At 40.7% G+C, this 15,476-nt stretch overlaps 1 protein-coding gene across 1 annotated transcript; it reads left to right on the forward strand.

Moving 5' to 3' along the window:
* The first annotated feature begins 1,217 nt into the window (after positions 1-1,217).
* Positions 1,218-15,134, forward strand: rhoca (ras homolog family member Ca). The gene is made up of 5 exons (XM_088308013.1): positions 1,218-1,362; positions 7,730-7,887; positions 11,761-11,881; positions 12,137-12,267; positions 13,381-15,134. The coding sequence occupies exons 2-5, from the start codon at positions 7,732-7,734 to the stop codon at positions 13,552-13,554; spliced, it is 582 nt and encodes a 193-aa protein (XP_088164139.1). The 5' UTR covers positions 1,218-1,362; positions 7,730-7,731; the 3' UTR covers positions 13,555-15,134.
* The last annotated feature ends 342 nt before the right edge of the window (positions 15,135-15,476 follow it).

Raw genomic sequence — 15,476 nt, forward strand, 5'->3', positions numbered from 1 at the left:
TTGGCTCCATAGGTTTGTCTTTGTGGTACATAAACCACACAGTGAGACACAAGTTATCTGTCTTGGCAATTTAGTCACACTAGTTACTATCTTGCTATACATATGTTGGCATTTGATCAGTTCTAATTAGAAATAGTTCCTGAATACAAGGTGAGAAGTGAGATTCTTATCAATCTGCCATAGCATGTAGCCTCCGCAGGTTTCTATTTTTTAGCATATACCGCTTCAAATCACATTTATAAATCAGCATTTATACATTTCCCATGACTCACATTATACATTTCAACATTGAACTTAATTCTACAGTTCTGTGAGGTCTGAAGCAGTCACAAGCAAGGAATTGTATTCTCTATTTCAGTGATTCTCAACCATTGGGACGATTTCACTTCATCGGTTGGTAATTTATATTATTCGTAGCAAATAAATATATTTGCTCAATTAAGCTGTTCATCCACTTGTTACCTTCATATAGAATAATAAATTAATCTTTAACCAAAATAGGCCCACGAGTCACATTAAGTAGATCTGTCAGTAAATCAATTTAGTGATATTGTTGTGTGGCAGAGTGCCGTGAGATGTGCTTTGGTGTAATTAGCTTTGGAAAAAATGTTCCAGTAAATATTTATTTCTTTGAAATATATTAAAATTAAAAGCATACTCCAAAAGTGTAATTTTGAACAACATAAATCTGATTTAATGAAATAATTGCATCATTCAATGTGCCATTGAATGCTGCAGACAATAAAGGAAGATCAGATATAGTATCACAATATGATGATGCCCTCATCATAATTGCTGGTTCACAGTGAAGAAGGTTCCAACTTCCAATTTAAGCGCTCCACGCCCTGTAAGTAAGCCCTCCACGAGCAGCACCTCCTGTTGCACTGATCGTCCTCTTCCACTTTGCAGATGATGTCATCTTCAACCAGTGAGGGATGCACGCGAATGGCTTCTGCCGCCATGCAGCAGAAGCTTTATTTCAAAGTATTATATTTACCGGAAACTAATGTAGTTTACCTTCAAAGCAAAAGTAATATCCGTAAACATATGATTATGGTTCAGATAATTGGTCTATAAAAGTTTATATGCTATGCAAAATAATATTAAATACGAGTTAAGAGTCATAATTTGAGTTTAATATGAAATGGACAACATTTTTGTATAAGTTTTATATTTTGTTTCGAAAACATAGGCGGAATCAGTTGGCTAATGTAACCAGCCGAGTGGGCGGGGATTGTTCGCCTCGGTGAAGAGCTTTGGTGAGCACTGCAGTGAAAAATAAGGCTAAGAAGTAGTCACTGGGAGGGAAGCACAAACGAAGAGCTAAAATCTTGGAAGAGGAGTCTAGTGGCTGGCGAGAAGGTAATTACGATTTCTTTTTATGTGTGGTGAATGTGGAAGCCTTTACTTTTCTTCATATCATTTCTTTTGCGTGACATAGTAGTTGTGACTCATTTAGGGTGGTGGCTCCCGCTCTAAACATTCGCCCTTTTCCCCTTTTGGACAAACTAACCTCCTCTGTGCTCCCAACCAATTGTTGACTTTTTCATTTGTAGTTTTTTATTTAATGTAATTTCATTTATATCAAGTTGATAGTGTAAAGTGTTAAGAGCAGATTTATGACACACCACCCGTCGCTTTGTACACTTTGTCCACCGCAGCGACCTGTATATGAAAGAAGGTAAATCGAAAGAGCCGCCCGGTCTGTTCGTGGAAATCGCTCCATTTCGTTATTGTCTTTTTTTCCCTGTAAGTAGGCATAGCCAAACTCAACAAAACTTACATTGTATTATTACACATGCGAACTGTAAGGTTGCCTGGGTTTGACTATACGCCGAACAATTTAAAAGGTTATAGAAAATCCTTTTCTCACCGAAGGAAACGTTTACCCCCTGGAATGTCCCCATGGTATCTTCCACATTCCCACGGGAATGAGGGATCACAGGATTATGTCAGAGATCCTGAAAATGTCCCATTTCAGGTGATCTTCGCTGAGCCCAAATTAAGTTTGCATATTTCATTTACATTGTTAATAGATTTAGAAAAGCACACCCGAGCAGCAAAATAATACCTTCCATAACTCCCAGGCGGGGTTTGTTCAGCTCCAACCTTTGGAAATGGCCAAAATCCCCAAACAGACTTTAACCTAAAACTAAAAGTGCATTTCACATCACAATTTATCCGTAGATTGTCATGTGTCCTGGCATGATGAACACGAGAGCCTGATTTTGTGTAACTTGGATCCACTGCTGGCAGGAGGGAGTATTTTCTAACACTCCATTGCTTTTTCATGTTTCATTACAAAACAGCAAACTTTGTTGCCAAGTTTCATAATTTTTGCTCAGCATCGGTATTCAGTCGAGATTACCTACTTTGATTGTGGTGGCCATCAATGGAATTCCTGACCAGGAGCTTGTTGAGATAAGAGTCCGGGAAACACAATAGGCTAAAATACCTGGAAAATGTCTTAATTTTAATAAATTTAGTACACAGTCATAGCCCTTAACCTAATTTTGCTAATTATAATGAATACATTACGAATAGTGCACTAGTGTATTGATATTACAGGAACAAACGCAAGTAAAAAGCAGCAAAGAAATTGTGAAGAAAAAAATAGTCATTATGCTTTTTAAATATGGTTTTAATGAATTTTGTGCCATCTAATGAAGTATGTATGTTGATCATTCTGATTTACTGTTGGCTATAAAAATGCAAATCAGTCACCCCTGAGCCAAGGACAGCCAGTGGCCGACGACGTCACTCTACGGCAACACCTATCGGACATTGGACATGCAATATGCTAGGGCTGGGCGATATGACCTCAAATCAATATCGCGAGCAATTGAGGAATTTTACCTCGATAACGATAAATGCACGATAAATTCCCCCCGTGGACTAAAATCTAAATAAATGCAGGAAATGCATATTGACTGTTTTTTTTTAATTGACCAACTGGTACATGTTACTTTCAATGAAAAATAAAAGTACAAAAATCATTTGTATAAACATTCCAAATAGCTTGCTTTGCATGACTTTAACAATGTCACAAAGAAAAAGGGTACCTCTTGCTAAATCTTTTTCTGCAAATAGATTGCGCCAAGATGCTGTCATGATGTAAATAATGCCAAATAAAAAAATGCTAAATAAAATGAAAGAAAATGTCAATGTAAGGCAAATAAACAAGTGTGCATCATCGGGGGAAATGTGCCGTCTCGAGTACTCTGGTGCGCAGTCGCCACTTGTCGATGTAATGCAGTCAGGCTCAATCCGGGACCCATGTTGCGACCCGACCACAAGTCGGATGTAGATGCAAAATGCTTGACATGTCTCAGCTCCCGGCCCGATGTAGTCCATATCGGGAAATACGGCTTTCATGAAGCGTTTAAATCCTGTGCACGCCACTGTAACTAGAGGAGCTTTATCTTTAGCTATGTGCTAGGCTATCGCGTTCACCTCTGAGACGTTCTCTCGTATGGTGTTGCCTCCGTTAATGGGCTGTTGTCACTTGTCGAACCTTGCTTCTCACTTTGAACTTTCAGCACAGCATGGTTGTGTTGTGGGTGGTGAAAAAGCTTCTGGATTTGAATCCCAGCTACGAGAGCGACGTCTGTTTTCTTTCTCGAGCAGACTGGTAGAGTCACGTGACTAGAGGCGCTGTTGCGGTCTTAAAGGGGCATGAACATTGCCGCAGACAGAAAAGGCTTTTCTTTTTTTTTTTAACACCGAATTTACCGACATGGGCAAAATGATTTCGGTCATTGTAATAAATTTCGTAATGGTAAATTTTCGGTTTATCGCCCAGCCCTACAATATGCCTCAAAAATGATGTGCTCAGTGTCCCCCCCCCTTTTTTTGTGTATAATTTAATTCACATTTAATTCACCTTTTTCTCAATGTAGTCAAGATTATTTGATTTAACTGAACTTTGACTCAGTTTGTTGTTGTAGTCAGGTTAGTTTATCAGTCCAATTTTTGCTTTTATCACACCTGCCCTGTCTGTTTTGTTAAACCAAAAATCAATTATATGTCATCTATCATTATTATTTGTGCATAAATTATTTATTTTTGTGCATTAAAGTTAAAATCTTACAACACTTGCACCAAATAAGATGATGGCATTGATTTGACACTTGAACAGAGCATTTTTGTATTGGGAAATGCCAAGTATAATGTAACTTCTGCACGTTCACATCCATAGTCACTGTTGAAAACTCCCTCCCCAGATTACTTGTGGAGCATGTCTGATCCTGCATGTGATCTTTTTCTCAGATCAGATTTAGACCGATAAGATGTTTTCATGTGCTGCGTCAAGGTAGCAGGGACAGGTGGTGTCCCTGGTTGGCCCCGCCTCTGCCCCTTTCTAAACTTATCAGGCAAACCAAACTGTCTTTTATTCTTATCTGCTTATTTATTGTCATCTTTTTTTGCGCGTGTCTGGCATGTTCCTTTAAATCAAATAGATGAAAGTGGCAAAGACCCAAAATATTTTTTGGGGTAAATTTACTCATTGGATGCCAGCCCTTGATAGCACAGCCAAGCCCATGTGTGCTAGCTATTTTAGACAATTTTGGAAGTCCCACAGAATATTTGAATATTATATGTGTTGTATGACTATAATGCCATAGAACCTACCAAATGAAAGAATAGACTCTCTTCGTCTATCTGGAAAGTGTTTTTTTTTTCTAACAATTGTCATTCTTTAGTAATCTGCAGTAGAACATTTGCAAATTCAACTGAAAATCCTGTTTCTAAAACTGAAATTGGGGGTTTTGTGAAGACATTTAAGTTTACGTGAAGTTAAACTTCGGCTTTGACACAGATAGTTTTTGATGACGGATCAAATGTATAAAAAATAAAATATGATATATATATATATAGATAGATAGATAGATATATATATCACATATCACATCGGGCCAGAAATCAGCAAAAGCAGCGCTGTGTGTGTGTGTATAAAAAAGAAAAAAGTTTTTTTTGTTGTTGTTCCAGTCACACACAGTTTTCTGCACCTCGGACTTGCATTTACACTAGTTTACACCTGCTATTTGTTCATTATGGAACACCATCAAAATAATTTTTGTAATTGATTAAGTAGTTTTAACGTTTCTGTGCACTGTTATGTGTAACTCTAAAGCTACATAATTCGTATGTACGGTACGCAGGTTTTATGCTTGCTTGTTGGAGCTAATCCTCTTGCATGACATTCGTTTTTAAATCTGCGAGGTGGGCCTACCTCGTAGGACGGGGTCACGTTCCGCTTTTGTGGTAACGCCGCTCAATGTGTTGCATAACCGCCATCGGCCCCTTAGCCTCCTTGGAGAAATAAAGGCGGTGTGTTCATTAACCCGCCACATTGCTGGAATAGTTGTGCCACTGACTCGTTGTGTCTCCGTGGACCTGCGCTAAACGCTGCTATTCTTTCGTGCCTTTTACAACGCTCGCTTTGTGATCGTTTCCCATTGCCAAGTCACGCAAGATGCACCCCGTCATCCAGTTTATTGTTCACTGTCTCAGTAATTAATTTGACACATGGTATTTATAATGTGTGGATGAGTTTACAGTTAAACAGGAAAGGTTAGTATTGTTTGATCTGATTTCATGCTTCTGTTTTCTCCTCAATGAGCTCAATTAACAAATGCACTAAATTTCTGGTGAACTGGCTCATCAGAAGTATAACGGGACAGCAAGGATTTAATCGCCTGTCCTACTCCGCCATTATTACGGTGTTCTTAAGTAATCGGAAGTTATTGGACGTCTTTTACAAAATGCGTTTTGTATCAGTTCCATGTATATAATATCAAAACCAATTGCTTTTATACAAACCAATCCAAGATGCATTACCATCAACTTGAAGTGGTTAATTCATTTGTTTAGCAAACTGATCTCGTCACAGCCCGAAAGGAAGAACAATGTGATAATAATTCTGACTTTATTTTCATTTGAGTGAGAGCCAATCTCAAATGACTCACTTTTGTTGTTTCAACTATTAAGGTGATCTTCCTGAGAGAGCCTCTTGGCTTGTTTATTTTTTAGTATTGTTTATTTTTGGTATGTAAGCAAAACACTAGGCCTACGTGTGTGCGTGCGTGTGCATGCAACAAGTGTGATGAATCAAAGGTACATGTTCGCATGTCCGGGTCAAGTCAAATGGCCTTCACAAAAGCTCTGCCCTGGCTTCACAGAACAGGAAGTGGATTATTTTTCTTTTGTATAAGGGACAGGGAGGCGGGGTAAGAGTTTTGCTCACCCTTCTCCCACTTTAAGTGTCACACTCGCTTTACAAGGCAGACTGAGTCCTGCTTGATTACTAACAAAAAAAATGGTTTGAAACATTCTGATGGGGTATTCCTTCGTAGCAGAACTTGTTGCTACCCCGCATCGCTTATATTTCTCTCCCTTCTCCTTTTTTTTCTGATTTTCTAGGGGAGTCAAGGTCTTGATTAGTTCTATTTTTATAGACTATCTTACCTTATCAGCATAAGTTGTTTCTTTTCATGCATTAAAACATACATGTAAACAAACATGTACCCCTTTTCTTCATCTGAACTATATTCAATATTCTCTCTTCGGACCCAAAAACATATTCAAAGTTATACACACCCACCAATGTTCCGTGTAGACTGCACACTGATCAATTGCGCACTGCGCACACAGTCTATTTGAACAACAAATATATGTAAGCGCATTAAAAAAAAAAAATTCAACCTGAGCTCTATTTACATTTTGATTTTTCATATTATCCGCTTATTAATAAATTGCAAAGTCAATTTGGCATATGTGGTTGACGAAGTGGTGAAAAAAATGTTTTCCAAAAAAAAAAAGACTGAAATGCAAGGCATTTACCCATGCTGTGTAGTCATCGTGTGACATTATGAGTAATGGATGTGCAAAACAAGGCTTCGGTGATGCTGGAGCGCACCACACACAGACATTACATTTATACACTCATTCTGTCATCCATCCATCCATCTTCTGTACCGCTTCTCCTCACTAGGGTCGCGGGAGCTTATCCCAGCTATTTTCGGGCAGTAGAAGGGGGACACCCTGAACTGGTTGCCAGCCAATTGCAGGGCACACAGAGACGAACAACCATGCGCGCTCACACTCATACCTAGAGTGTTCAATCGGCCTGCCATGCATGTTTTTGGAATGTGGGAGGAAACCGGAGTACCCGGAGGAAACCCACGCAAGCACGGGGAGAACATGCAAACTCCACACAGGATGGTCGGAGCCGGGATCGAACCCATGCCCGATGCTGTCTCTCACTGTGAGGCCATCGCGCTAACCAGTCGGCCACCGTGCCGCCCCATTCTATCATTTCTACCCTATTTTATTCTACAAACAGGACACCACACCATTCCTTACAGTTTCAGGAGCATGATCAAGGGGGCATTCTCAGTTGTTCTACTTGTGTATTTTGAAGCATATTGTGTATATATATATATTAAAAAAAAAAAAACACCTGTAAATGCTAACAACAGGGTAATCAGACACTTAAAGAGACAATTAAATATGGTCACGCAAGAGCCAACTAAACACTATGTAACATTGAATATTTGTATTGTTGCTAACTTCTGTGTTTTCAATGCATGGTTATGGCGTCCGTGGTTTTATTTACTTTCAATTTGGGCATCTGCGAGTTGTTTCATGTTTTGCCTGAATTGAATTATAGTGTACATGTAAATTGGCATTAACTTCCTCATTGTTTGAACCTTCCTCCATACATCAGATATGGCAGCCATTCGGAAGAAGCTGGTGATTGTCGGCGATGGCGCTTGCGGGAAAACGTGCCTCCTCATCGTTTTCAGTAAAGACCAATTTCCCGAAGTCTATGTGCCAACAGTGTTTGAGAACTACATCGCTGATATAGAAGTGGATTGCAAACAGGTTTGTACCATGCTTGAAATACATACCATCGTAGTGAGCAATCCTCAATGTTTTGAATAAAAATAAAATTGAATAGAACCCCTTGAGGCAAAACATACACATAAATGCAGAAAACATTTTACTTATTGTATATAAATATCTTTTAGGCTTTGCAGGTCAAATAAAAAATTGTAACTCCAAATGACTGTTGCTAGAAGTATTATATATAAACTAACAATAAACAGGTATGTATTGGTGATAAAGAACAAATTTAAATTGCGCCAGCACACATTTTGGGTTATCAACGTGTTTGGGTTACCCTAACTCTAGCTATTTAATTGTATTACATAATCAGAATCATCTTTGCTGGCCAATTGTATAGAAACACACAAGGAAATTGTGTCCAGAGTATGAGCCACACAAGTACAATAGTCCCTTGTTTATCGCAGGGGTTATGTGCCCAAAATTACCCCAATAGGTAAAATTTGCAAAGTAGAAGTTGACATTTTTTTGATTTACGCATTTATTAAGCCATTATAAACATGCACACCACACACGTTACACTTAATAAACGTAACTTTTAAAATGCAAATTAAAACGCGATCTACTGATTATAGCCTGCATTTATAAATTGTGAGCAGAACATGCTCTGCAGCGGACATGGACGAAGACGATGAATGATTGGCAAATTCGATATTGGCTTAGCTCGATCTTTAAAACGTAAAAATTGAAGAAAAGCGATTGTGCATTTACAGTTTCCCAATGTTGTTGAAAGTACGGTATTCTCACGACCATAAGGTAGCTGCTGTCTCAGTTACGGGTGCTTTTTCTGTATTTAACACATACGGCACCATGTTGCTTGCGTAGCAAGCGTGTAGAAAAGCGGTATATAAAACTAATTATTATTATCATCATTTCTAATTATTATTACTGACCGTGGATTTCCAGAAAATAGTGTTATCCCACACATCCTTGGTTGAGGTAATTTAATTTTTAATGATTAATTCAAGGAATTATTTTTTTTTCCCTAATGCTGAAGGATCAAGAATTACAGAATTATATACATTTTCTTGCTCATTAAATTCCTGAGTGTTGTCTTGAGTTTGAGCTGTTGATATCTTGTTCTGTTGGAAGAATTTGTTCCCTTCACACAGAATCACCACTTTGCAGCATAACAGGAAATGACTCTACCTCCCGGCTTCCTGTTCAGACAGGGAACGAAGACGTCGTTCTTGCAAATCCCCGGTTCATCTCTCAGGACTTTCTTCCTCCCGTGTGACAAAAGTCTCATTTCCTGTCATTTTGGCACTTGGATGAAAGGAAATTCAAATTCCCAGTTCCACAGTGGACTTTGGTCCCGTGGGGAATCGCTGTGACTTTTAGAGGATTTACACCCCACCCCTCCCTTTAGAATTAGGCTGTTATACAACCAGATAAAATGGATTTGTGCTTTCACTGAAATCTCTCACCTTCAAAGGGATCGGGCCTTCTCTAAAGTTGAATGTTTCTGGTTCTGTTTTTGCTCCCAAAAGCCTCAAGCCTGTGGGAGCGCAGTCGCTACGATTGCTCATGCTTCGTGCTGCCACCTCCCACCCTCTGCCTCTGCAGACCTCTATTTTGGGACTGACGCCTGCACTCTGAAAGGCATCGCTTTTGCCTTTGAGTTTTAAGCGAATGATCTTTGGTTTGTCATACTCGTTTTAGCTTGGATTGCCAAAAGATTGCAGCAGAGCGAGAAGTGGCTCTTGTTCGCCCATGTGCAAGTACAGAAGGTATTTGGTTTGATGCCTACTAATCTCCCACTTTCCCTAATTGAATTAATCAGCAGCTTGCAGGGATGAGGCCAAGCCCTGTGTAAATTTGCAGAGCAGTGACAACACAAATAAAAAGCTGATTAGGCCTGAGTGATGATTGGGGAAGCAACTTCTTTCAAATTTCAGGACCAAAGATACACAACTTTTACAGTTTGATCACAGCATCTAGGACTCTGCAAAAATCAGCAGTAGAGAAGCAAATTGGCCATTAAAAAAGCAAACGCCAAATTGGAATTTTTGGATTTCAGTCAGAACGTGTCATAGCATATCATCATGTGTATTCTCAGTGAAAGATTCAGTGGCAAATGCAATGCAACTTATATCGCGCTTTCTCTACAGCATATGGTCGGACACTGACCAGACCCTGCCCAATCATCGCATGGTGCTTGCAAGAGCACCACCCAACTACATAGTTTGTTGGAGAAGCGGGACAAAAAGAAAAGATTCCAGGCAGCGGGGAAAATGCAGATCCGGTTCAGGAGGGCTCATCTCATATTTTGAGCAGAAAGGAAGCTGGGGCGCGCTGGACAGGGACTGACGGGAGTTTTGCTGCGTCACATATTAGTCAGTGTCTAAGAACAAACTGGTGGGGCCATGTTAGGGCATGTCACATGGTGTAATAAAATTGACATGCCAGACTTTGTGTCGTGGGTGTGAGGCGGCGTTGATGCCAGATCAGCACAGAGCTAATGTTCTCTTTGTAAGGTCCATTATTAATATGTCACAGTTTTGTGGAACATTATTTTTTTTTACCCTGTTTTGGGTCCTTGTGGGCGTCTATGGTGGAAACCAAAGTCCATGTTGCAATGATGACACACCACAGTGGTCAAGGTTCATAATCCACATTTTGACAAGCAAACTGTGACACGAAACCGCATATATTTTGAGATTTGCAAAGAAACAATTCTAAATAAATAACATACTGTTCTAAATTCTGATTGTTTATGACCTACCAGGGCGGCATGGTGGTCAACTGGTTAGCACATGGGTCTCACAGTATAGAGGTCTGGAGTTTGACTCTGAACTCCGGCAAGTTGGCGTGTTCTCTCTGTGCCTGTGTGGGTTTTCTCCGGGTTCGCTAGTTTCCTCCCACGTTCCAAAAAACATGCAGGGCAGATTAATGGAACACTCCAAATTGTCCCTACGCCTATGCTAGATTGTCCCTACTCCTGTGATTAGAAGGTGGCCTGCTCTGAGTGTACCCCACTTACGAGGTGAGATAGGCTAAAGCACGCCTGCAACCCTCGTGAGGATAAAGGGCTCCAATAATTGATCGAATGGATGACGCTGATGCATAATACTGCCGGCAGCTAGGCTGGCCGAAGATCCAGAGTCCGTCGCTGCATGGAAGGCACGATCATGTCGAAGCCAAAAGCAAAGCACAGCTGCATCTGTGTTTCTGCTTCTGATGACTGGCACATACTCTAGCAGTTGATGGGGAGTGGGCATTAGAGTTCGCCGACATGTCCGCTACTGTACATTGACCTTCTAAATACTTACTAACAACTGAAACTCTGTCGCTTGGCGATGAAGTGCAGCCTTCACCAGGGATGATCGCTTGCTTTTTTTCTTCCACTCTAGGCTAGCCTGCAACCTGTCCGCATTCCCTATCTTCGCCGCCTTTGCTGTGATATCAAACGCTGTACTCAACATTGTCCCAATAGTACAGATGGGCTGGGTGAGCAGTGGCTCATTTGTATGAGGCAGAACTGAGATTTCAAAACCAGGATATTTCAACAAGAGGTGTTAAGCAATTCTTAATTACGTAATCTGTGTCTGCTGATCAAAGTTTGTTACAGAACTTTTATGAAAACACCTGGGTCCTATTTTTAATTGTGGGGAAAAAATGCAAAATATGTCTCCTCTAAAACACTGCAGGGATAATGTCTCACAGACCCTATGATTCATTCATCTACTTTTGGCAGCAGCTCAGACGATGCTCCACACTACTAATTGTAGTGACGATTGTGTGTGCGTGTGTCTGTTTTTGTTCTAGTGATCCATTACTTCTCTGAATAATATTGAAGGCTTGTTCAATGTTTTAACAATTTAGTGATGTTTCTTGCTACTTTTAATGCAGGTCGAGTTGGCCTTATGGGATACGGCAGGCCAAGAGGACTACGACAGGTTGAGGCCTCTCTCCTACCCAGACACCGACGTCATTTTGATGTGTTTTTCCATTGATAGCCCGGACAGTTTAGGTATGTTTGGATTAGCTGGTAACTTCCCCATGAGTCACAGAAAATGTTTGACTACTTGTGATTAAGTTAGTACATGAGCAGCCTGATAGCAAGTAGGATTAATGCAGCAAAGAACATCCCTGCCTTGAGCAGCCTGCAGAGCAATCCATCATGAGTAGTGACTCTGCACTGCCTGTCCTTTTTATAGTCATCACCCTTGCGTATTTCATCTCATATCCTCTCTCTCTCTTTCTCTCTCTTACTTGCTTGGGACAGAAAACATTCCCGAGAAGTGGACGCCTGAGGTGAAACACTTCTGTCCCAATGTTCCCATCATCCTGGTGGGGAACAAGAAGGACCTGAGGAACGATGAGCACACACGGAGAGAGCTGGCCAAGATGAAGCAGGTACACGGTCAAAGGCCTGGAGGATGGCACCTATTCAAAATCAAGCTGTTGACATTGTTAAACATTAAATATACAGTATTTATGATTTTATCTCATTGAGCTGGGAAGTCATTGGGTCAAAAGAAACAAATAGAAAAGAAATAGCTCGGCTATTGGCTAGCAACCAGTACAGCAGCTAGTCTGCTTCTCGTTCAAAATCAGCTGGGATAGGCTGTAGCTGACCCACTAGATTAATGAGGACAAGTGCAATAGAATCCTTAAAAAGTCAGATTTTGCACTATCAAGTCTATTGCCCTTAAATATTACACAGACGTCCTTAGATTTGTATTAAAATAAAATGTTGAAAGATTTTGGACGTTTAATTTTCTTCAATATAGATAAGGTAGATTTTGGTACTTTGCGTGAATGAATGCAATAATTTTTTTCATGTGCTTCCTCGAAAATGCAGATACACTCTGTGTAGAGAAATGAGGCTTGCTGGTGATTAACACAATCTTAACATTGCTTGTACAAGTGTTCATAAAGAATAAGGAAAAAAAAGTTAGCCTGTAAATTGAAAGCTACGTACAAATTATGATCTCATTGCAAGCTTGTGTAAAGTTTAACACGGCGATTAACATTCAGAGGTAACGTTTTCGGTTAGGAGACAATGTTTGAGACTCAGAACAGTGAGAAAATGGTCTGCTGCAGCCAAATGGAGACTGTGGAGTCTGTGCAACCACTGAGCACCCAGCAGTGGCTAATGTGGGTAAAACGTAATAGTACCTGGTCTTGCCAGTGGAAATGTGTCTCCGGTTAGCATGGAAAAGGGAGCGTAGCAGTGAAGCCTAAATATCACTATGAGAGTCCTTCAGTTTCAATGGAGTTCTGCTCCAACGCCAGGAACAGAACCCAAATGTGTTCTTAAATCTGAATAACTAAACTACGCTAAAGCAGTACTGAGGTCATCATTTCTGAAATAAATCAAATGAAAACCGTTAAGTATGGCGAAAACTGATCGTGCCTTCTTGTGCAATGTGACACAACTAGTTAGTTCATTGTGCGCAGTTTGTAACCTCGAAACATCGTATGTTGGGACCATTGTAAACTGAGAACTTCTTGTTTCCCATTCAGGAGCCAGTCAAGACTGAGGAAGGCCGCGAGATGGCCAACAGGATCAATGCCTTTGGCTATCTGGAGTGCTCTGCCAAGACCAAGGATGGCGTGAGGGAGGTGTTTGAGATGGCCACCAGGGCGGCGCTACAAGTCCGTAAGCGCAAGAAGAGAAGTGCCTGCACGCTGTTGTGAGCCGTCCGTCAAGGCACCATTGTGAAAATCAAGAAACAAGCAGAGCGAGAGAGGAAAAACACAAAAAGGACTTTCCTTTCCCCAAATGGCATCTTTGTACTGTATCCTGCATTTCATAGTAGGAGTCAGGCAGGTGAATTATACGCAAAACATACAGGAAATGAACTTTGTCTATATTAGAAATTGATGTTTGGAAAAAAAGTCTTTGATTTCATTTACTTTGTCTTAAAAAAAAAGCATGTTTTCTTTTATCTTTTGTAAGCCGGCAGTGATTTGTAACGCATGTTAGAATGCCATATTATTGAGCGAGGGTCGGCAGTATCCTTCCTCACTAATTTCCCGTCTCTCTAAGGAAAGTACCGTCCGAAGTGTTTCCCTGCTAAATCGCCACCTGCGTTAACAGCTAGTGCCTTTTTGTACGTTTTCTACATCCCTGGTAACTTCTCATTGTGTTGTCATTGCGAACTACGCTGAGGCTTTTTTGTTGAGGGCGGCAACTCGCTGCTGCTGCTGTTTTTTTCTCGGAACTTTGGCACATCATGGGTAAATTGCCTCTGTGCTCCTGTAGTGTGATAAACACGCAACACAGGAGTGCTCGCCATGTGACTCGATCTGTGATTACCGGCTTGCCCCGACAATTGGCACGGTGGAAAGCGGTCAAAACAACACCAGCCAGTATGTCTGACTGACAGACTCTGCAAAACTTCTCTGAATGCAGAAGCAGGCATGATGGATTCCGCTCACTGGCATCCCCACCCGCCGCTGGAATCTACGCTTGACCGGTTAGCCTGGAACTCATGTCTTGTTAACGTTGTTTGCTCGCTCAGGTTTTCCGGTGGGTCGTCATTCTTTGTGTATTTTATGGGAGTTGAGTGAGTGACAGTGAGGAGTTTGCTTTTCCCCTCCTGGTGCCTTCTTCGTTCTGGTGCGCCGTTGGCATTCTCTACCAGACCTGATAGACCAGTTGAGCTTGCGGCTTTCCCCTTCTTGCGGCTCAAATGCAAACATATCATCTGTAGCTTACAACTACCCCTACAGTTAGTGATATTCACCATTTCAGAATGAACCTAAAATGCACTACACAGTTGTTCAAGTCATCTGTATTTATTTGTCGGTCATATTGGTGGTTAAGATATGGGTAATCTCAGCCGTTATCAATTTTCCAATCTTGTTAGATGTGTGAAGATGAGGGCTAAAAGGTTTACAAGAATAGAGAAACTTTGGATATGGTGGTAAAGACCTGACACGATGGCAAAGTGGCCGTCCTCAAGACCGACCATCCTACACAATTGAAACATCTCTCACAGCCGAGACCGTTTCACTTCATGACCTAGAATTGGTGACATATTATCTTTCTTTAGCTGAAAAAAAGATTATGCAAAAAGCACTGAAACAAGTTCTACTTAATATTTGGACGCAGGCATTCAAAATGTTGGAGAAGGTCAAATCAATTTCCCCAGGAAGCTTACAGTACATTTTTCACTCTTTGGTGGTTGTCGCATTGTGCACTGCTTGTAAAATGACGTCTTCAGACTCGTGCAACGGAATTTCCAGAACAGTCATAAAACACCTTAACTTTACAGGCAATGTGTCATGTTTTAACAATTACGAACTGACTTACCTTAAACTGGAGGTCTCTCTGTAGTTGTCTTAAATAGGTCACACTAAATGCAGGAGATCCAAATCTCATTCTCCATCTCAGAGTCCTGAATGCAAAGCAGAAAGTAGAGACATATGAAAATAAATAGAAGTAATGAGAACCGTTGCTCAACCATCATTCACAGCACTACTGGTGATAAGAGTACATGTCACTCGTGTCAATGTTTCAGAAGAAGACATCAAAAACATGAAGAATTAATCTGCTTATGTTGGCTGAAGTGAGGGCGTCACTCATAACATCTCATGTTATGACAGTTCGGCAT

This window comes from Idiotropiscis lumnitzeri, chromosome 11 (assembly GCF_059441095.1).
Source record: "Idiotropiscis lumnitzeri isolate Australia: NSW breed Sydney's pygmy pipehorse chromosome 11, RoL_Ilum_1.0, whole genome shotgun sequence".
Lineage (NCBI taxonomy): Eukaryota > Metazoa > Chordata > Actinopteri > Syngnathiformes > Syngnathidae > Idiotropiscis > Idiotropiscis lumnitzeri.